This window comes from Gorilla gorilla, chromosome 2 (assembly GCF_029281585.2).
Source record: "Gorilla gorilla gorilla isolate KB3781 chromosome 2, NHGRI_mGorGor1-v2.1_pri, whole genome shotgun sequence".
NCBI lineage: Eukaryota > Metazoa > Chordata > Mammalia > Primates > Hominidae > Gorilla > Gorilla gorilla.
In genome coordinates this window covers 68,667,129-68,690,916 of record NC_086017.1, presented here as the reverse complement: position 1 = coordinate 68,690,916, position 23,788 = coordinate 68,667,129, and the positions used below count along the sequence as shown (strand labels likewise).

The following is a 23,788-nucleotide window of genomic DNA, read 5'->3' as shown; positions in this document are numbered from 1 at the left end:
CTCAGATGGAAATGCAGAAATCACCCGTCTTCTGGGTCGCTCACGCTGGGAGCTGTAGACCAGAGCTGTTCCTATTCGGCCATCTTGGCTCCTCCGAGTACTAGTAATTCTTAAGGAATGCTTACTGAAAATGATTTGCTGAGTGCTGGGTAAACTTGTTCTTTGCAATGTTTTATTCATACTTTAATAGAGTTATCTGTTATTACGTTCAAATATTTTTAATTAGGAAAGAAGTGCAACCCTCTGGGTAATATTGCAACCATGTAGATAGCTGGTAATTAAACTTTTTCGCACGTATAACTGTATTCAAACAATTTTGAACGAATCATTTTAAACTGGCAAATGTCATTATGTGTTTCTTTAAACAAACAAACAAAAGACTTGTATAACAGGCTTTATAGCTCCAGAAAAAGTTTGAGCTTATTGAAGAATTCGTAGTTTCATAAGAAAGACAAAGCATGCTACCAATTATAAATTCAGGTATTCTCTTTAGGAAAAAAAGAGACATGACTTTTAATAGGAAAAGAATTGTAAAATGAGCCATATAACTTTTGACTTTAACCTTCACATCTCCATTTTTGAAAATCAAAACTGAATTATGGAAAGACACTTTTGAATATATTTTAGGCCATAGAATAGTGTGAGCACATTTTTCCCTTAATTATCAAGCCATTTCCTTTGGATAATGTAAAAGAATTAGTTTTGTTTCTGCCCCGATATATTTAAACTCAGTATTGGAGTAGAGAATATCATCACATTTTTAAAGTAATAAAAGTCTCTGCAATTTGTGCTCCATAAACTTAGAGAAAAAATGAATTTGTAAATTATTTTAGTATTTTTAAAGCATTGCTTCATTATATAAAATTCTGCCTTTTCTAGGGTATATAATACTCTTTGTTCAAGCCATCTGTCTCTCTTTCCATTTGCCACTCAAATGTGCCATTTGCAGCTGTTTTTCCAACAATACCCCATTATTTGAAGAATCCATAAATGTCTTTCTGACCCTTCTCTCCCTTCAGGTACAACAACATTGCATTATTTCAAAACACCTGTTTGAGAGTCAGGTCACCCTGTGTGTTAGACATATGTTCATTGCCCTGGCTAACTGTGCAGGTTCACTTAGGGGTGGTTCTCCCTCCTTTGGCAGTTTCTACCACATGTGCCCACTGGCCTCATGCTGCTCTAGGTCACTTGATAAATAGCCTTCCCCAAACAGAACCCTCTGTCAAAGCTATCTGCATTTTCATTCTCCATGACTGAAACGTCAAAAGCAGTGGAAACCATGGCTCAGAGCACCAGCTGGAATCAGACAGGCCTGGTGTTGAGTCCTGGCTTTGTTCTTTCTTATCTATGCAACCTTGGACACATTTCTTAATGTCTTGGAGCCTCAGTTACCTCATCTATAAAATGGAGAAAATAATACCTATCCCACAAGGTTGTTTTGAGTGTAAAATTAGATAGCGCATGTAGAACACCTAGCCCCTAATCTGAAGTATACTTTCTTCTACCTTTTGCTGAGTGGTTAGGCAGAAATATAAACCAGTATGGCTGGCATTCTAAAGCAAATGAAACCTTTTCAAATTCATAAAGTTCCATAAATTAATTACAGGTACTGTTCTACAGGGGTGGTGGCTCTGTGGTTGTGTGCTTCCTGCTCTTTATTTATAGTTGAATCAAGTGCTAACACAGTGAATTTCTGTGTGCTTTCTGCCAGGTAACATATTGGCATGTTCTCAGGGATACCCTAAAGAGAGAAAAATATTTATTTATAAGCAGGAAGCAGTGTCTGTCTGATAATTTCCCGGAGACCACCCTCTGTGTGTCTACCTTTTTCACACAGCTAAATTGCAGATGTGTAGCTTCCTGCTTGAGGTCTTGAATTGAATTTGGGCAGAACTAGTAGCAGTTCATAAACCATAATGCTAACCATAGTGAGAATGTTTCCTTTACTAAGTGGGACACTCCTACCAATAGCTTTTGGAAAACAGTCTGATATTTGATGTTTTGTCAAAACTGCACTCTTTCCTTGTCTCAGAAAAGACAAGCTTATTATCTCAGTTTTATCTGTCAATGCACTGCTGGGGATATTGCTGAAACTGCAGAATTTGGTGATTAAATAACATTTCCACTGCCAGTAGAAGTATTTGAATTAGGCATAGAAATTTTCCAGGTGTAACTTGTTCCTGTCCCTCTGCTTTCTTTTTAAATATTTTTCAGACGGAACCCTGGCTGTGCTACAGAATGGTTTGCTTCTTTCATTTTCTTTGTATCCAATGTTTAATGCAATGGTTGCAAAGGCAAAATGGTGTGGAGTAGAAGTATTTTTAAATAAGTAAAATGGAATTATGGTTCAAATTTTGGGTAATGGTATGGAATAGCAGTAGTCACTAAGACATTTTGATATCTCCATTTCTGAGCAGCTTTGTATGCAAACAGTGCGCCCATTACTCTAATGAAGAGGAGAAATTTCAAGTTCTCAAAAGTTTCAGAAATTCTAGGTAGAAAGACTTGACAGACATTAAGGTGCTATCAGAAGTATGAGTTGGCTGTTTAGCCAACACTATGATGGTTCACTGTCAATTCTTTAATATTCTAGTGCTAAGGTTAGCATCCTACTCATCAAATGTTTATTGAAGACGTTTATCTTCTCTGCTGTCTTGGTTTTCCAAGTTTTAAATAGGAGCAAGTCGTACTCACCTCTTCATGGAAAAGGTACTAAGCTGAGTGTATTTCCTAAAAGCACTAAGATCTGAAATCCTTGACTCAGAAGCTTTTATGTGACTTTAATGGTTTGAGGTATCTCCCATATGCCAGGCCTTCCACAAGGTGCTCCTTACTTTATCTTGTCTTAATCTCTAACCCTCACAAGAGGACTTATTATTCCTCTTTGACAGACAAGGAAGCAGAAAGGCTCCATCTCACTCTCATCTAAATTGTGACAAAGCAGTGTCAAATCCAGGAGTTAGGGACAGAAAAGCCAGGGCACCTTCCACCACAATGGGCTGCTACCCCCAATTAGAGGCCACTGAAAACATTCCATGATCATGTGACAACTTCTCTTGCCACTTTATGCTTTAACATATTTTAATGTGCAAAAGCACACACAAATGTTGGTATATCTGTCATTACTCTATTCAACCAAAGCTTTACATTCTAAAACAGTTCAAGCTTACTTAAAGTTTTCATCTTCCCACTCCAGATATATCAGTTGGCTTACCTCCTCTATTTTCATTTCTGTAAACAGTCTCAGTAATAATTTTCCTCCTGGTTCTTTAAATAATATCTTAAACTACCATTTATTGAATGGCTACTATACTTGTCCCATGTACAAGGCTACAGTTGCCCTGTAGATGGCATATCCTTGAATATAGTATGAAACCTATTCAATTTGATTTTACTATATTCCTTCTAGTGTATAGTTAATTGTTAAGCTTGAGACATACCCTGAACTCAGAAGATAGGTGCGGGAAACTTAAAATTTGTTTCTCAGTTCACTTTAAGGTTAATAAGAAGAGTTCAGCTCTATTTGTCAGAGAATTCTTTCTGAAAATTAGCAGGCTATCACAGCAAAATGTATGGAAGTATATTTCTATTTAGGTCATAGAGTAAAAAGTTATTCTATATAAATATAGCACATCAATATAAAGATCTTTTTTTACAAAACCTTTCATGCATGCTCCTCCCCAAAAAAGAGAGACACATATGTGAGATGGAAAGTTATCTATCTCTTTACAAGGAATTTTGCCACCAATTGGTTTAATTACCCAAGAATCTTCTACCTGAGACATTCTTAAGTGAGTGGTGTGCATAGTTAATGAAGTATGAGTTGAGCCAGGCTTATGAAATGTCTTCAGGGTCACATGCTAAAATGCTTATGACAGATATTTCAAAGGCAGCATCAAGTCTGGTTATGCCTAGGTCCATGTGCCTGCCATGAACATAACACACGATCTAGATTCTGACCAGCTGGTTATGGCCTAACTCCTGATTCCTGCTATGTAACTCAATATAGCAACCCTTAAATTTAGTAAAATTTTTCAAGTTGTGCTGTGGCTTGGTCTTTAAGCTTTAATTTACTCCTTTGCATGGTAGAGACACGTGCTAAAAGCTACCATAAATTGTGAATGAGCTATGCGCACAAATATGTGTCACTTACAGCTTGTGCTTGTGGCTACTGTCTTCTCTCCATTCCTTTTATTATTGGACCTACATCCCCAATGAGTCAGGTTAAACTCTTGGGTATGATGCCTAGCTTGAGAATCTGAAACAAGTTTTCAGGAATGCTAGTAAAGAGATGCCCTGGAGCACTAATTTACCATCAGCTATTATTTAAAATGTCGCTGTGGAGATTAAACACTGTCTGCAAATAGCAATAGAGAGAAGATTAATCCTCGAATTCAAATGGCAGTTGAAGTTTAAAATTAGCTTTGGAAAATGGACTTCTAGTACTTTTCTTACTGTCGTGTTGGGGTCCAAAAACATCTTCCAAAACTTTCTAATGACAGCTATAAAGTTTTTAATAAATATAAATTTCAAACCACCAGTGATACTGACTCTCCAGCTGCATTTACAAAATACTTTTTTTCACTGCTAAGACTGTTTAGATTGAGTTTTCCAGTGATTCACAAGTGAGCCTTAGACTTTGTTGTTGATCGGAGAGAAGTGTGCATATTATAAGCCTATATGTTGATGAGTTTTCACAAACTGAACACACCCATGCAACCATTTTCTGGATCAAGAAAGAGCAAGACCAGCACCCCAGAAGCCCCACTGTGCTCCCTCCCTGTCACTATTCGTTCCTCACAACTAATTATCCCCACATTTGGTTTTACCAATATGTACTCTTTTGTGTCTGTCTTCTCTCACTTAGCATTTTGTTCATTAGATTCAATACATCACTCATTTCACTGCTGTGTCATGTTCCACTGTGTGATTATATCATCCTTTATGTATCCATTCTACTATTGATGGGCATGTGGGCGATTTCCATTTAGAAGCTATTAAGCATATATCTTTTGGTAGAATCTTAGACTTTTAATAAAACTTGGGCAGGAAAAGGGAAGCCATTTGGTCTCTTAAGGTTTAGAGTAAATTACAGGCATTCTTATCCTTGAAGCTTTGGAACGGTATTACTGGCTTCATTGCTGAAACAGTAATGTATAAGTATTACTTGATAGTCTATTTAATTATTTGATATGAACACAAGCTCCCTACTTCCAGGTTGCCCCATGCTTTTCTGCCTGATGGCTGGAACGTGCTGCCATATTACCCTCCTTCTCCTTCAAGCCCCTTCTTAGGGACCGTCTCCTCCATCCTTTATGAAGCTTTAACTGATCCTCCACAAAACGACCTTTCTCTTTTCTGAAATGCCAAGCCATTTTGTATATCTCCCTTCTCTTATGTTGTTTTTAATGTTATATCCCAACAGCCACCATTTCCTTTGTAATAGTGCTTTTTTAAAAAAGTTACACTGGGAATAATTTTTTTTTTAAATACAGAGTTGGAGATTGTTCGATAGTCCTTGTATTGAAAGTTTTTGCAACATGATGTCTCCTGGGCCATGACTATCAGGCACTGTCACAATGCAAGCCTGATACTGACAAGAGAGTCTCACAGATTTTGTAGGCTCCAGAACAAAAGTAACATCCCAGTTCTCTCTCAATTCTATCCCCCTTCAGCCCATGAAGAACAGAATGAGATTCTTGGTCTGATCTTATGCCATGGCCATGTCTCATTTTTCTCCACACCTCCACTGTAGATTTAGCCTTGTGTCACCCAATGTTTAGCAGAACTGGTTCCTATCTGAGGCTCACAAAGTTCTATCATCAGATGTTTGATTAATTAAACTATTCTGTCCTAGCAGCTTAAGGAATAGATTGGGCAAAGGACATCAAGTTGAAAGATTGTTTCTGTTTGTTGTGTTTTATGTTTTTGCTGGAGTTATCAGTTTTCCTTTTAATCATTACCAAGGACCTGTGTGATCATTAATACTATACCTCAACATATACTATCCTATTTTAGAGTTCCTTCTTTATAGCTCTCAATTGCCCTGATAGATGTAAGGTTTATGAAAGCAAGGCCATATCTTAATTGTCTTTGTAACTTCACTGGTGTAGGCTCCCAATAATGTCTGCAGAAAGATCAATGAAAATGAATGGATTGAATGGCTTGGAGAGAGGACTGGCCTGCCAATCTGAGCACAGCTGAATTGTACATAGCCTTCAGCCCATTGCCTCATTCCTAGGACAAATCTGATTGATAATGTCTCCCCTCTTTCCTACAAGGATATTTTGAGATGAAATTGAATTATACATAACATTTTGAGCCTTTCAGAGATAGTATTACATAAGCCACTTTGCCTCTCAGCAGTCGTGTAATTTAGTTAGATGACATCTTGTGCTGGAGTCCACTTTAATGCAAAGACTTTATTGCAAAGCTTCTTAAAAATAACAAATAAATGATTTAGCCTTTCTGGTGATTTTGAAATGATTTAAGAGATTGCAAATCAAAAACATTTCAGAGGACTAAGTTAATTACCTGACTCCATCACCAGTTGCTCTATTAGTGATGCTGGAGAAAGTTGCTTTCTTCTCTCTGCTGGATTTTGGCTGCCTCTTCCAGGGTGTTGTCAGAATACATTTTACTGTTGTATGAAATAAAGTCATGGAAATGCAGCATTTTAAGCAAATATAGCATCAGCGGTGCCTGGCACATAATAGGGTCTCAGTAAGTTTCTACAGAATAAATTAACGAATCAATCTATTTCTATTACTGCAGTGGAATACAGGGAATATCGCAGCCACCTATTCCTTCAGCCTCAGCTTCAATACTGCCTGCCAGTGGTGGGAGTCCCTCTGAAGGCCACTAACTCCATTTGTCAACAAATTTAATTACTCTCAAATGCCACCTTAGACTTCTGTGAGGTTTTCTCTAATTCCACTGGGCGGTTAGTCACATCTGTGCTGTATTCCTCAGGCGTCTTACTCATACCTCTGTTGTCGTATTTCTCACAGTACATTAGAATTCCAGTTATATAATACCTCTCAGGTCTCCCTTTGTAGACTGTGAACTCCATGACGACAGAAGTATGTCTTGTTTTCTTTGTGCTTCCAGTTCCTAGCATTTACAGAATGGATGAAAGACGGGAAGAAGGGGGACAGAGAAGATGAGAGGAAAAAATAATAAGAACAGGGACTATATGTATTGACTGCCAACTCAGCGGTCTCTTAAGAGGGCTGTGCTCATCCCTGAAAGTGTGTACCAAAGACAACCCATTCAGATTCAGGAAGAAAAATTGAAAACAAGTTTGTTTTTTTAATCCTAAGCATTTTAATTCCAATTTTTTGTGTATGTTTTGTACTCTACATACTATTTTAAAATGTTTGTGCATATATTTAGTTCATAAATAAACATATATTACAAAGTACACATTCAAAAATTTTCCTTTAAAGGTACAAATCACGCATTTGGAGACCCCACCTAGTATATTTGTTTGTCAGGTGCCTCTACTAAGCATTCAATGTAATATTATTTCATTTAGTTCACCAAAAATCCTGTGAGGTATGTACTGTGGTCCCCATGATGAAGAAGTTGATGCATAGAGAGGTTAGGTAATTTTCCTAGTCATTTAAAGCTGGTAAGTGGTGGAACGAAGGCCCAGGCTTAGATTTGTCTGGCTTAACCACCGCCACATCCTCTCTTATTCTTCTCTCCTAGAACCCAGGGTTGTTCTTCAGGCACAGTACAGCCTTGTGGGTTAAATAAGTAAATTGAATGAATGACTTAATCATATGAAGTACATATTAAAGCTTTCTTCTTAAGAAAAACTATGAAAATTAAAATAAAATGTGTTTTTCATTGTAAAAGTGTGTATTGGCAATGATGAGCCAACTAACATACCTATGTGACACACTAGAACGCTTAATCCCACTTCTTGACCGAAAAACTGAAGAACAGCAAGTCACTTGCTCACTGCTGCAGCTAAACTCAAGCAGCTGGTATTCTCATGTGCACATCTGATTACCAAACTCCTTTTTTTAAATTGAAATATAATTTGTATGCCATAAAATTCACTCTTTTAAAGTAAGGAATTCAGGAGTTCTTAGTATATTCACAAGATTCTGTAACCATCATTTTGACCTAATTTCAGAACATTTTAATCACTCCAAAAAGAAAACATGCACCCACTAGTAGTCACTTCCCATTTCCCTTTCCTCCAGCCCCACCATCCACTAATCTATTTTCTGTCTCTGTGAATTTGCCTATTCTGGACATTTCATATAAAGTAAATCACACAATATGTGGCCTTTTGTGCCTGGCTTCTTTCAGATAGCATAATATTTTCAAAGTTCATCCAGCCCTTCATTACTCTTTAGGCTGAATAATATTCCATTATGTGGATAAACAAAAACTCATCCATCAGTTGATAGACATTTGGTTGTTTTCACTTTTTGGCTATTATGGATAATGCTTCTTTGAACATTTGTGTGCAAGTTTTGTGTGAACATATGTTTTCAGTTTTCTTGGTATATGCTTAGGAGTGAATTGCTGGGTCACATGGTAACTCAGATGTTTAACATTTTGAGGAACTGCCGAGCTGTTTTCCAAAGTGGCTGCAACATTCTACTTTTCTGCCAACACCGTATGAGGGTTTCAGTTTCTCCACATCCTTGCCAATACTTGTTATTGTCTCTTTTTTATTGTAACCATCCTAAGGGGTGTGAAGGTATCTCATTGTGGTTTTGATTTGTATTTCTCTAATGACAAGGATGTTGAACATCTTTGTATGTGTTTATTGTCCCCTCAACTACTTCTTTTGAATTTAAATTATTTCTGTTTCCTTTTTTATTTTTGCATTTTTCATTGGGATATAAATTTTATTCTTCTTCTTGTGGTACGTATTTTGGCCCAAGAACTCTGAAAGCATATTAAATGCTCATGAAATATCTTATTAAAGATTGCCTGGCCTCTCACAGTGCCAAGCTGCTTGTGCCATGAACTATAAGGATTTGACTGAGTTTCCACTGGCAACTTTTTAGGAAGTCTCCACATCACATTATCAGATAACAAGCTTTTATAAACCCCAAATTATGATGATAATAATGTTTTATTATAAAGCATTTAATGTCATAGGAACTCCAAGAATTTTTTTCAAAATTATATATTTTTTAATTTTTTACACTCCTATGAGGCAGAAAAGAAGCCAGAGAGTCCTCCAAGAAAGTGTATGTAGAGATATAAACATCTAAAAAATTCTAAGGTGTCTTGGAAAAAAAATCCTTATTAGCACAACCAGTGTTTCCAGATGTACAAGAAAATTTTCAAATTGCTTTTAAGTTATATGGCAGTTCTGCGTGTAAATCACACTGCTCATATGTGATTCTAATATTTTAGTAATATTGAAATTAATGTTTGTTATCAAATCTAGTTTAGGCCAGAGAGAAAGAAAGGGAAAATTTTGAAAAGTCTACATGCCAATTTCCACCTATACCATGAAATAATATTTATACTAGCATCTAAAGATCTGTAGTAGTATTCTTTTTCAAAAAGTACCTGACAGATGACATATACAGTAAATCCACCTTGGTTGGAGCTATGAGATCTTCCAGGCTTTCAGAACTGACAGGTTCCCATCTTACATTCAAATTTTACTTGATGGCTTTTACCAATACTAGTCATTCTCAATCTTACTGCAAGCTGAATAAATTTGGTCATTATGTTTACAATGATGAAATTCATCAATTCACTCATAAGCTGTGCTTTTTTAAATGGCAAATTTAAAAAAAAAACTACTTTGAGTTTTTGTTTATTTACTTAATCTACAAAAACTGGTTGGGCACCTACTAGGCACAAGACCTAGGAAAGGCAGTGAGAGCAAAACAGTCATGGTGCTTGCCGTTGTAGAGCTCCCAGCAAACCTGCCAACTCCAGAAACAATTCCATCACTGCAACTGTGATCAATGCTAAAAGCAAAAATTTTAAGATTCTGAGAGGGCATCATAAAGGAGCTGACCCAGTTTATGGTTGTCAGGAAAGGCTTCCCTGAGGAAGTCATCATAATTGAGGACCTGAAGGGAGCCTAAGCATTACCCAGAACACGAGGCAGAGGGGACTTGCATGTGCACAGGACTAAGGCAGACAGGACTCTGATGCTTTTGAGGACCTTAATGAAGGGCAAAGTGGCTGGCATGTGAGGAGCAAACGGACAGGAGGTGGTATAATGGATGGGGCAGGTAGCACATGGAGGCATGTTAGGGATTTGGGCCTCTGTCAATTGGGGGAGCTGCTATAGGGGTTAAGGCTGTGGCATTTGTTAGTAGCCGTAGAATTAGGCCAAATGACCCTTTGTTATTTTCCTCTCTCTTGGTCAGGAATATGACTGGCGAAACTATCAGCCGAGCCAGATGAGTGAATCCGAGTTACAGATGCTAGCAAGCCTACAGCGGCAACAAAATGAAGAACTGGAGGATGCTGGGACCTCCCATGGCCTGAGTGCCTCCCAGGTGGACAACTGTAATGTCAGCATAAGTACCAGCAGTGACGACACAACCACCTGGAACTCCTGCCTGCCACCCGTGAGTCCCTGGCTTTGCAGCTTCCTCTCATTGCTTAACAAGGAGCAAGCTTTTTTCTAACAAATCCCAGCTTTGCCTGGAAAAGCCAGGACCAAAATGAGAACTCTCCCTATGAGAAATAATCAGAGTCCATTCTGAAATAGTGTTTGAGAATGGACAGAAATTAGATGACAGTCTTTTCTTAAATTGTCTTATTTACCTTCAGAAAATGTATATATGATGATATATCAAATCACACATTGAAAGAACAAAAAGAACAATTTTACTGTAGACACTGGGTGTCCCATTGTATCCCCTAGTACAAGCCCTGTGGCACATACAAGAGGCTCAATATTTGTTAAATAAGTATTTATGAAATGAATGAACACAGAGGAAAAGACTATAGATACACAAGTATTGCTTGGATGTGAAGACAGAAAAGAACCTTCTGTAGAAGTCACCAGATGTTCACTGATTGCTCCCTGTGTCTGATGGGCTACGATAGGCACTGTGGATGCTTCAGAAGCTTATATTCCCATGTGTTTCCATAGTTAAAGCACTTCAGTATAGCCCATTGCCCTCACTATGGCCCAGCAGAGGAGTTGGAACAGGTCTTACTTAGTCTTCCTGTTTTTCAGGTGAAGAAACTAAAGCCTGGGTCCAAGCTTCCACACCTGGTCAGTGGTGAAGCCCAGAGCAGAGCCCAGTTTTTAAACTCAGTCCATTCTCTACAATACTGTCCTCAAGGACGTTACAACTTAATTGGAAAGACAGAGTGTAAACAACAGTCGAACAGTTCAGTACAGCACAAGAAATGTCATAAGGCAGAATAATAAAATCATTGGTATAATTATGATAATTAGAGCTACCATTTCTTTAAGTACCTAGAGCCATTTTAAGACCTCCACAGGCCTGAGAAATATTTACTTATAAGGCTACATTCAATATCATAGCAAACAGACTAAAATATACTTTCATCCAAAAGTAAATATGTTTTTGCTATACAATTTTTAAAGAAAATATAAAATAACTTTTACTCATTTATATATAACTATATAAAGATTGAGTTGAAGTATAGTTGACGTGGATAAGTTAGGTTTTAAGTATTTAATTAAATACATATGAATTTTGTGATTTGCTTTTCATATTTTAAAGCCAGTTTTTTCCAGGTCTCCAACATCTTTGTAGATCTTGGAAATCTCAGAGGCCCTGGCACCTAAATGCCTTACATGTTATCTAGTTTACTCCTTACGGCTACTCTGTGTGGTAAGCACTGTTGCAGAGCTCTTGAGTAATGGAGGCTCTTGAGTACAGTGAATCAGACCTAACTTGGTCTGACTCCTAAGTCTGGGCTCCTGACCACCATGATGTGGTGATTCAGTTGTCAAATGAGTGTTATCCAGTGGATATCTGGATATCCCATGGAAGGTGAGATTCTGTGCTCTGGGGAGAACTTACACAAGTCTTCATGGAGAAGAATTCCAGTTGGTTTGATGGGGGGATTAGTGCTCTTTATCCCTACCTTGCATACCTTCAGGTTTCTCTTGCCTCAGTTGTGCTTTCATTAAACACAACTATCAAATATACATAACACTTCTGGCAGCCTTGGTGCCAAAAAGTATCCACGCACCCAGAAAAATATCTGACTTCTGGTTACTCTGGTTAGAGTATTCTTGTAGCCAAGCTAAGATCATAAGAGTCAGTTGCAGATTTTTACCAGTACAATTTGCAATAGAATTGAAACATTGCCTTTCTTATAAAATACTCTGCAGCAGTCATTTAAACTGCAAGTAAGAAAGAGAACAGTGGCCTCCTGATCGAGCTCATTCTGTCATGAAGTAGCTTGGAGACCAACATTACAAAGGGCAAGCTGAGGAATGATTATTTATGGACTGAAAAGGCTGAACTCTTGGTTGCCCTGGATACAGTGTTCTCATCACTGTCCTGTTCTGGCAAGGACTGAAGTCTCCTGCATGACATCTATTCCACTCGAAAAGTATACAGCCAAAAATAAGGCCTTTGGTAATGAACTTAATAACCCCTCTATTTGACCAAATGAGAAACTGAAAATGGTCTGATATTTTTTAGACAGAGAAAATATTGAAAAGCCTACCTTTGGTATTCATAAGATATGTTTATTATTGCATCAGAGTCAGTCTATCTAACATTGGAACTACCGCCAAATGGAAAATTGTATTCCTTAATGTGTCTTGCTGTATTGTCTTGCTGTAATGTGTCTTGCTTGTGTATTCCTCTGTGTCTTGCTGCTTGTATAGAGTTTAGATAGAGCAATTTTGCAAGCATCATTGTGGTCTTTTTGAGAACTCATGCCTTTCTCTTTAAAAGTTGCACAGAGACAGTGAAAAAGAAGAAATAAAAGAATTCATAACTTTATTCATCACAATAATATCCCTTTTTTTTTTTTTTTGAGACTGAGTCACCCTATTACCCAGGCTGGAGTGCAGTGGCTCCATCTTGGCTCACTGCAACCTCTGCCTCCCAAGTAGCTGGGATTACAGGCGCCCATCACCATGCCCAGCTAATTTTTTGTATTTTTAGTAGAGACGGGATTTCACCATGTTGGCCAGGCTGGTCTCAAACTCCTGACCTCAAATGATCCACCCACCTTGGCCTCCCAAAGTGCTGGGATTACAGGTGAGCCACCATGCCCGGCCTATCCCACTCTTCTTTTATCTCAGCGAATAATGTCAACATCCATATTGATCCTTTAGCCAGAAATTTGGAAGGCATCTTCATTTCTCCCGCTTCTTTATCCCACATCCAGCTGGTCTCCAAATCCTAAGAATCCTCTCTCCTTTTTATCTCTTAACCCACCCTTCCTAATACCACAGCCTTGGCACTTTTCCTTTTTTCTTTTTTCCCCTTAATCCCGTGACAGATTATGCACTTTATTTTTTTTCAATGTTTATTTTAGATTGAGGAGGTACATGTGCACATTTGTCACCAGGGTACATTGCATGATACTGAAGACTGGGGTACAAATGATTCATTCATGCAGGTATTGAGCATAGTACCCAATAGTTACTTTTTCAATCCCTGTCCCCTTCCTCCCTCTCTCCTTTAGCAGTCCCCAGTTTCTATTGTTGACATATTTATTTCCATGAGTATCTGATGTTTAGCTCCTGCTTATAAGTGAGAACATGCAGTATTTGGTTTTCTGTTCCTGCATTAATTTGCTTAGGATAATGGCCTCCAGCTGCATCCATGTTGCTGCAAAGGACATGATTTCACTCTTTTTTATGGTTTATGCACTTTATTTTTCATCTGAATTCCTTCAATAGTTCCCTAACATCTCTGTGCCTCCAGTCAAAGCACTGTAACCTGGTGGTTAGGAGCCTCAGCTCTGACGTCAAATTTCCACGGTTGAGATCCAAGCTGTGACCCTTATAAAATGCTTGGCACTGTATCTGAGACATAAGTACTTAATAAATGAAGTTTAGCTGTCATTATTATTATCATTATTATTCACATTAGTGATCTTCCTAAAGCCCAAATTTGATCTGATCTGATCTCTTCATTAGGTAAAGCCTTTCAGTGACTCCCCATCACCTCTACCTTGGCATACAGGAGCCCCCATGATCTGAGACTTGCCCTTTCTCCAGCCTCATCTCTCACTGCACCCCACCTTTCATTCCGTTCTGTAGTCCCTAGATGCACTCTGCACATTATCCCTGTACCGTGGACCTGATTATCCTCAAGACTTAGCTCTAAAGTCACTGTAGCCCTTCTCCAGGCCTCATTGTGAAGGATACACCTTCTCTGCCACAAGAGTCAGGAGTATCTCCCTGATAGCTCTCACCACAAGCTTGCTTGTCTGTCTCACATTCACTCATTCCACACATACGTTTTTGAGTGGCACACATGTGCTGTGAACTAGGCTGGCTACTGAGGATACAGATAAAGCCTTATCCAAGCTTGAGGTGTTCACAGTTTTGGTGGGGAAGCCCAGGTAAACGGCTCACTGTAACTCAGGGTGGCAAGTGATAGAATAACGAGTTATGGGAACACGTGAGAGGGAGCGATTCCACCTGTGGGTTTCAGGGATGCTTTCACAGAGAAGACAACAGTTAAGCCAAAGTTCAAGAATGAGTTCAAGTTCACCATGCAGACAAGAGGAGACTGGAATTCCAAGTTCCAAAAGGAAGCCAAATGAAGTCTGTGGTGGAGGGGACAGTGGGGAGTCTCTCCTTTAGCAAGATAACCTCCTCTTAGTGCCTTCGTTTCTCTGTCAGCTTGCGTAGCACTTGAAATGAGTTTTGCTTGTCTCGCTACCCACCCCCGACCCAACATACACACAAGTGAGCCGCTCTGCTCCTGCCACACTGTCAACTTGGCTGTCACTTGGTGAACCATGCCCTGTGTTCAGATCAGGCCGTGCTCATCTCTTCTCTGTCTGGCAGCTCCTTCTCTATTTAGAAAATGGCTCTTTAATTTCTGTTTTGGTTTTTTGGTTTTTGGCTAATTTTTTATTAAAGACTTATAATTGTTTTGAGCCGTTTTGGGTTCACAGCAAAATTGAGACGAACCCGATTATCAGTGTCCCCCACCAGAGTGGTAATTTGTTACAATTAATGAACCTCCATTGACACATCATTGTCACATTATCAGGGTTCACTCTTGGTGTTGTGCATTTTATGGATGTAGACAAAGGTATAGTGACATGTATCTACCATTATAGTATCATACAGAGTAGTTTCACTGCCCCTAAAATTCTCTGTACTCTGACTGTTTATCCCTCCTTTTGCTTATTTCTGAAGGCCCCAACTCACTTGTCACTGCTTCATGAAACTCTCCCCAACCCTCATCCCACCCTGAACAGAATTATTCACTTCCCTCTCTGGGTCCCTGTTATCTTCTGGCTCAATTACAGCACTTATGACATTAGCTAACCACTGTTACCACTATCCCCAGGCCTGGTTGTGAATTCCTTGAAGGCAGAACCCTGCCTGTGTTCTTTCATGCCTTCTGTGTTGGAGCACAAAGGCTAGCACAAGGCATCACAGCTGGTTGTCAGTCATTACTTGAATGAATCAATCAATAATATTTTTAAAAATTCCTTGTTTACGGATGAGTTTAGGTCCTTTGCAGGGACGTGGATGAAGCCGGAAACCATCATTCTCAGCAAACTAATACAGGAACAGAAAACCAAACACTGCATATTCTCACTCATAAGTGAGAGTTGAACAGTGAGAACACATGGACACAGGGAGGGAAACATCGCACAGCAGGGCCCGTCGGAGTGTAGGGGGCTAGGGGAGGGATAGATAGCATTAGGAGAAATACCTAATGTAGATGACGAGTTGATGGGTGCAGAAAACCACCATGACACATGTGTACCTATGTAACAAACCTACACATTCTGCACATGTATCCCAAAACTTAAAGTATAATTTTTAAAAATTCATTTTTTACTCTAAAATAATTTTCATCAAGATTCCAAAATAAACATCAGCTTTGCTTTGCTTAAATAAATCCTGAGTGATGCATGTAATATTTTCAATTCAAGATTTGATAAATGGATATTAAATATACACCCAAAGGAAAATCTCCTTCTGAGCAGGGCCTGATTGCAAATAGGAAGAAAAAGATGTAGTCCGGTCCCATTCAGTTTAGCATTTTTACCTGACGACTTCACACACATTGCAGTCTGAAGCCAGAAAGCCTACGCAGAGTAAAATGAAGAGTCTTTAGCAAAATCCTTTGTGTTTACCACAAACTTTGATTCCTCAGCATCTGTACAGTTCAGAGTAATATGTACTGTTTAAAAGGTGTTTAGATATAACAAATTAGTCATTTAAAAGTGTAATTAAATGTAACCACATTCCTCATAGCAAATTGGCTTTTGTAGGCGTCTCTTGCTAAATAAATCAAGCCTACTGAGAAATCCATTGGCCTTTGACAGACAAATTTTTCAAAGTTTCTAACTTAGAACCAAATTCAATTAAAACAATACTTTACAACTTCTGTAGAAACCAGGCTACAATCAATCAATTTTGGAGAGTTTCTGTTAGGAGTAGCCCTCGTGAGATTTATTCAAAAACTGGGCTCTCGGCAGCCTTTGGAAGGGCACTTAGGAGTTAGTTGTAATGAATTTTAAGTGAATTTTATCTTGGTGAGGGATTTTGATTGACAATAGCATAAAGCCATGTCGTGTGTGTGTGTGTATGTGTGTGTGTTTTCTTTTTTTAAGGAATAGGAACAGCTATCAATGGACACTGCTTCATGGGATGCCCAAACAAATATAAACTCTAGATCAGTCAACCTGGGCTCAAATTCCAGCTCTGCCATTTATGGACGTGATCATCTTTGAAATGGAAATAATAAAAGAACCTTCCTAATGTTGGCATTATGCAAATCGAATGAGTACATGAAATGCATGTGCCCGGTGCTTAGCAGAGTAAGCTCACACTGACTGTCAACTGCTGTTTCCCCAAGGTTATTCTCCTCAAAGGGCCACTTGAGTGATCAGAACAGAATTTCTAGGACATTTTCCCTTTTTATGACGACTGAGACCTGAAAGAGTAAGCAGAGATTCTGTAGTGTTTGTTTTGATGTGAGTTTAACCATCAGCGTACAGACTGACTCCCTCAGATCCTTACAAATAAACTCCTTCATTATTTCATTATTTCAATATTTCATTTCACTGTCTCTCCTCAAATGTAGATTCAAGAAAGGTAGGTTTATTGTGCAGCTACCCTGTGAGCAGATGCCCCAAAGCTGTCATTCCTTCAGGTTAATAATTAATATAACCTGAACGGGGGCATGGTGGCGCAGGTCTGTATTCCCAGCTAATTGGGAGGCTAAGGCAGGAGGATTTTAGCCCAGGAATTCAAGGCCAGTGTGGGTAACATAATGAGACCCCATCTCTTAAAAAAAAAAAAAAAAAAGAATTCCCATACCTAATATCAAGCACATAAGTCTCTTTAGCTTACAAAAAATAAAAGAAAAGAAAAGCTCATTGCATGCATCCATCAACATGGCATGTTGCAGAGCATAATATGTGGAGAATAACGAGGCAAAATACACTTAATAAAATTGCAAGCATATGGTGAGGTTCTCAGACAAGTTATTTATGGTCTTGATTAACCTTGCAACATTATTGCCATTTTCATAGGTTTTACATAACAACATAAAAATATTATCTTTACCTTTTAACATGGCAGGATTATCTTATCTCCTGTTCTTTTATTTAGCCTTCATTTCGCTCCCTCACCCCAAAATCTCTAGCAGCTTGATCATGGAAAAGCAAAGCTGCTTGTGCTCCGTGGTAATTATATATGAATACTGTTTTCCTGGCACTAGCACATAGCAACAGCGCCACCAAAAGGCCAAGGTCCTGAGTTTCTGTGATCTGTTCCATTTCTTTGCTCGACAGCGTATCAGCATTTTTGCATGATATTCCTGGTTTCTGTGTATTCAAAATATAATATATTGGCATTTCAGACTCCTTATAATTAATAGGTTTTAATTTGTTCTGATCTACAGATTCATTAACTTCTCAGCTCTCTTTGGGTAGAATGAGTTTTCTTTTAATCCTCCTGAACTAAAAAGGTATGTAGTTGATTGTGCTAAGCTGCAGATAAATCATATGAGCAGATGTTCTTATACAACTATAGAAATGATATACGAAAACTGATATTAGAGTCAGTGTAATAGAGTGATAATAGAGACAGTATCTGTACTGTCAGGAGGAAATATTGAAATGTGCAAGTTGTTCTGTGTTTAGTGACTATGAAAGTCACCCCAGGAAATAAACTTTTCTTATTCTCAGAGTACTGTCTATTATATTTTATGATTATCCCAAATTTAGTAACGTGGCAAAACTTATTTTTTAAATTGTAAATACATAGTGACGTGTCATGAGAATAAAAACAATTAATTTAATTTATGGTAAGGAGATAGTCATATATATTTCAAATAAATGTATTTCTTCAGGGTCACTTTTTTTTCCTGCCACAAACAGAACTGATTTTGTCATTTTGTTATTCAAAAACTTAAATAGTCACCACTCTAGATGCACTCTCAAGCTGGAATAAACACTACAGACTAGTGGTTAAGAGGGTAAGCTGTGGACTCAGGCTGCCTGGGTTCACATTCTAACTCCACTCTTTCCTGGCAGGCACGATCCTGGGTTAATACCCAGTGTCAGTTTCCTCTTCTGTTGAATGTAGTTGTTCATCCTATTTATTTCATAGAATTGCTCTGAGGATCAAATAAGATCATATCTACCAAGAATTAGCATAAGTACTCAATAAATGTCAATCGCCACTATTATGATGATGGTCGTAGTTCATTGTAGATACTGGTTGCCATCCCTTTGCATCTACTTATGATATTCTCTAGGTATGGCTGAATGCCAAAATCAAAACAAATTCTATATTATTTCATTGGTGCTTTCACAGGATGCTACCTACCTAGAAATAGGTTTACTGCTACATATGTTTATAAGCATATTGTAGGGGAGGAAAAATATCTTTTTCTCACCCACCCTGGATTCATCGCCAAGGCCTCTGTTGCAACAAAAGACAGATTAGCAAAAGAAAAACATACAAATTTATTTCATGTAAGTTTTCCATGATACAGGAGTCTTTATAAGGAAATGAAGAACTGAACAAACAGTGAAACTTGAATATTTTTACTCTAGGTTTGATGAAGAGGGGAAAGTGGTGGAGAAATATGATTGGGCAAAGGAGATATGAGCTAATGGAAATAAACTAAGAAAATCAGCAAGGCCTTTGTTCAGATTCTTCTCTGTGTCCCTGTGTCTTCAGAGATAAGGATGTTCCTTTCTTCAGGGGATAGAGAGGGAATCTCTCAAATGAGTATCTTATGACCTGCTCCAGGGGGTGGTCAGAAAATCCTAGCTATGTTTTATGACCAGCTGCAGGGGAGAACAGGAGAAGGTGAGAGTGACCTTCCTGCTACTGTAAATGCCATGTCCTGAACTCCATCAATATCCATTTGTAGGTGAGGATGTCTAGCCTCAGACAGCTAGTTGTTCACCTTTCTATGTGTTCATGTCAGCAGTTTTTATTTGAAAAGTTTCCATTGGTTACTTTTTTGTTTTCTAACACTTAAAAATCACTATGAGCAAAGATGGAAAGGGATCAGTCTGTATAGTCTAAAGCGAGGAGGGGCTGAGTCACAAACAAGATAGGATTCTGTAACCACTTCTGTTTTCCAAGGGATGGAGTAATTCATTTGGAATAGAGGTTTGGGCATGGGTGTAAGTAGAATTAATAGTATAAAATTAAGAAATGGAAATTCACCTGAATATCAGGTCTGTGATGCTTAGAGAGTTATGGAAATGCCTCTAAAAATAAATAGGCAGAGGTCCATTCACTGGAGGCCTGAGTACAGCTGAAATACTGGACGAATACCAATGAATTTGTTATTGGGAGTATTTCTATACCAGTGTGAGTTCGTCCAGAGAACCTGTTAGGCCCTTTGCTTGCTAATTTCTTTTTTGCTGTGAAATAATAAAGCCTAAATCATAGAACCAAATTTCACTTGCAAATTGCTGAAAGTCTTATTTCTCTAGTGAGATCAAATATGTCTTATGACATGTTTTTCCTTCCACTGTTCTCCCAGCTGTTGTTTCTTATTACTGAAATGGTGATGCATTGATATTGGTTCAATTACCAAAGTATCTGAGTACATTTAAATTCATGGTGCATAACAGGTAGTCAAGCTAAGTGACTGTGATTATCAGATCGGGTGTTTGATTTAAATTAAAGGAACACTTCCAACAGATAATTTATAGAGGGAGACAGTTTACTCTGAAGAATTCCCATCACCTACATCATTAATATTTTGAGACTTATTTTAATGAGAAATATCTGGAAGCTAAGGAGTATGAGCTCTGTATATACAGGCACCATGGCTACGTTGTTCTCCTCAGTCAGGGGCCACATTATGATGGGTGAGAAACCCTTAACACCAACCCCACTGGGTTTGGAAGTAGCTAAAGCTCTTTGAATGCAATTTAAAAATGTATAGCAAACTCTAAATTGTAATAAAATGAGAATGTTGAAAATGATTTATTATTAGAATTGCATTGTTGCTAACCACATAAATACTTAGAGCTGATATTCAAAAAGAGGATGGAATTTTTTTCCCTTTATAGAACAAAGGAAAAAGATCAAGTTCCATTGGAAGCAAGTGTTTAAGGCTACATGAGATATAGTTGTTCAGCTATGTTTTGAAATGTAACTGAAAGGTTTATTGTGGAGGGAAAATTTGAGATTTCACATTTTTGTTAGGTATTGGCATCATTTTTTTCAGCTTATTGATCAGTACTTGAGGTTGTGTTATACACTTGGGGAAAATGACTACCTTGACCTAAGATTTACATGTGTAATTCTCATTCGTGGTAATAGAAATTATATTTACACACTTACTAACATTGAGACTAAATATATTTTCTGTGTGTCTGGGTTTCTGTTATTAATGATGGTTGAACTGCAGCATTAGTTCCATGAGATATCTTGTTTGGTTTTGTTTTCCTGTCTGAAAATATCAACCAATGTTAACAGCATAAAAATTCCACAAAGAGGAAAATTTCAATACATGAACTTTAATTACATCATAGATGCTATGAGGTCCAATGACTGGGCCACCAAAATAATAATAATGATAAATGTGATTTCTCATTTATACCACTCTGCTATTTGCTGGATCTGTAAAATAAACCCATACCCTTCTTTTCTTTTTTTATTTTATTTTACTATTATTATACTTTAAGTTTTAGAGTACATGTGCACAATGTGCAGGTTAGTTACACATGTATACATGTGCCATGCTGGTGTGCTGCACCCATTAACTCGTCATTTAGCATTAGTTATATCTCCTAATGCTATCCCTCCCCGCTCCCCCCACCCCACAACAGTCCCCAGACTGTGATGTTCCCCTTCCTGTGTCCATGTGTTCTCATTGTTCATTTCCCACCTATGAGTGAGAATATGCGGTGTTTGGTTTTTTGTTCTTGCGATAGTTTACTGAGAATGATGATTTCCAATTTCATCCATGTCCCTACAAAGGACATGAACTCATCATTTTTTATGGCTGCATAGTATTCCATGGTGTATATGTGCCCCATTTTCTTAATCCAGTCTATCATTGTTGGACATTTGGGTTGGTTCCCAGTCTTTGCTATTGTGAATAGAGCCGCAATAAACATACGTGTGCATGTGTCTTTATAGCAGCATGATTTATAGTCCTTTGGGTATATACCCAGTAATGGGATGGCTGGATCAAATGGTATTTCTAGTTCTAGATCCCTGAGGAATCGCCACATTGACTTCCACAATGGTCGAGCTAGTTTACAGTCCCAGCAACAGTGTAAAAGTGTTCCTGTTTCTCCACATCCTCTCCAACACCTATTGTTTCCTGACTTTTTAATGATTGCCATTCTAACTGGTGTGAGATGGTATCTCATTGTGGTTTTGATTTGCATTTCTCTGATGGCCAGTGATGGTAAGCATTTTTTCATGTGTCTTTTGGCTGCATAAATGTCTCTTTTGAGAAGTGTCTGTTCATGTCCTTCGCCCACTTTTTGATGGGGTCGTTTCTTTTTTTCTTGTAAATGTGTTTGGACTCATTGTAGATTCTGGATGTTAGCCCTTTGTCAGATGAGTAGGTTGCGAAAATTTTCTCCCATTTTGTAGGTTGCCTGTTCACTCTGATGGTAGTTTCTTTGGCTGTGCAGAAGCTCTTTAGTTGAATTAGATCCCATTTGTCAATTTTGTCTTCTGTTGCCATTGCCTTTGGTGTTTTAGACATGAAGTCCTTGCCCATGCCTATGTCCTGAATGGTAATGCCTAGGTTTTCTTCTAGGGTTTTTATGGTTTTAGGTCTAACGTTTAAGTCTTTAATCCATCTTTAATTAATTTTTGTATAAGGTGTATGGAAGGAATCCAGTTTCAACTTTCTACATATGGCTAGCCAGTTTCCCCAGCACCATTTATTAAATAGGGAATCCTTTCCCCATTGCTTGTTTTTCTCAGGTTTGTCAAAGATCAGATAGTTGTAGATATGCGGCGTTATTTCTGAGGGCTCTGTTCTGTTCCACTGATCTATATCTCTGTTTTGGTACCAGTACCATGCTGTTTTGGTTACTGTAGCCTTGTAGTATACTTTGCAGTCAGGTAACGTGATGCCTCCAGCTTTGTTCTTTTGGCTTAGGATTGACTTGGTAATGTGGGCTCTTTTTTGGTTCCATATGAACTTTAAAGTAGTTTTTTCCAATTCTGTGAAGAAAGTCATTGGTAGCTTGATGGGGATGGCATTGCATCTATAAATTACCTTGGGCAGTATGGCCATTTTCACAATATTGATTCTTCCTACCCATGAGCATGGAATGTTGTTCCATTTGTTTGTGTCCTCTTTTATTTCACTGAGCAGTGATTTGTAGTACTCCTTGAAGAGGTCCTTCACATCCCTTGTAAGTTGGATTCCTAGGTATTTTCTTCCCTTTGAAGCAATTGTGCATGGGAGTTCACTCATGATTTGGCTCTCTGTTTGTCTGTTATTGGTGTATAAGAATGCTTGTGATTTTTGTACATTGATTTTGTATCCTGAGACTTTGCTGAAGTTGCTTATCAGCTTAAGGAGATTTTGGACTGAAACAATGGGGTTTTCTAGATATACAATCATGTCATCTGCAAACAGGGACAATTTGACTTCCTCTTTTCCTAATTGAATACCCTTTATTTTCTTCTCCTTCCTAATTGCCCTGGCCAGAACTTCCAACACTATACTGAATAGGAATGGTATTCAGAAGAGAGGGCATCCCTGTCTTGTGCCAGTTTTCAAAGGGAATGCTTCCAGTTTTTTCCCATTCAGTATCATATTGGCTGTGGGTTTGTCATAGATAGCTCATATTATTTTGAGATACGTCCCATCAATACCTAATTTATTGAGAGTTTTTAGCATGGAGGGTTGTTGAATTTTGTCAGAGGCCTTTTCTGCATCTGTTGGGATTATCATGTGGTTTTTGTCTTTGGTTCTGTTTATATGCTGGATTGCATTTATTGATTTGCATATATTGAACCAGCCTTGCATCCCAGGGATGAAGCCCACTTGATCATGGTGGATAAGCTTTTTGATGTGCTGCTGGATTTGGTTTGCCAGTATTTTATTGAGGATTTTTGCATCAATGTTCATCCAGGATATTGGTCTAAAATTCTCTTTTTTGGTTGTGTCTCTGCCCGGCT

At 38.2% G+C, this 23,788-nt stretch overlaps 1 protein-coding gene and 1 long non-coding RNA gene across 10 annotated transcripts in view; one reads left to right on the top strand and one right to left on the bottom strand.

Annotated features, from left to right (window-relative positions):
* Nucleotides 1–17,827, bottom strand: part of LOC134758059 (uncharacterized) — a 196,308-nt gene extending 178,481 nt beyond the window's left edge. Inside the window, exon 1 of the long non-coding RNA XR_010132835.1 lies at nt 17,723–17,827. This is a non-coding gene — a long non-coding RNA (uncharacterized lncRNA). The remainder of the gene's footprint in view (nt 1–17,722) is intronic.
* The window catches only part of CFAP20DC (CFAP20 domain containing), a 325,501-nt gene that overhangs the window by 209,483 nt on the left and 92,230 nt on the right, over nt 1–23,788 (top strand). For all 9 annotated transcript variants that reach the window (XR_004069913.3, XR_008678500.2, XR_004069914.3 and 6 more), the window contains one exon: nt 10,371–10,574. Coding sequence is in view for 6 of the 9 variants with exons in the window: in XM_031009863.3 (XP_030865723.3) it covers nt 10,371–10,574 (204 nt within the window). In the remaining 3 variants the exon portion in view is untranslated. The remainder of the gene's footprint in view (nt 1–10,370; nt 10,575–23,788) is intronic.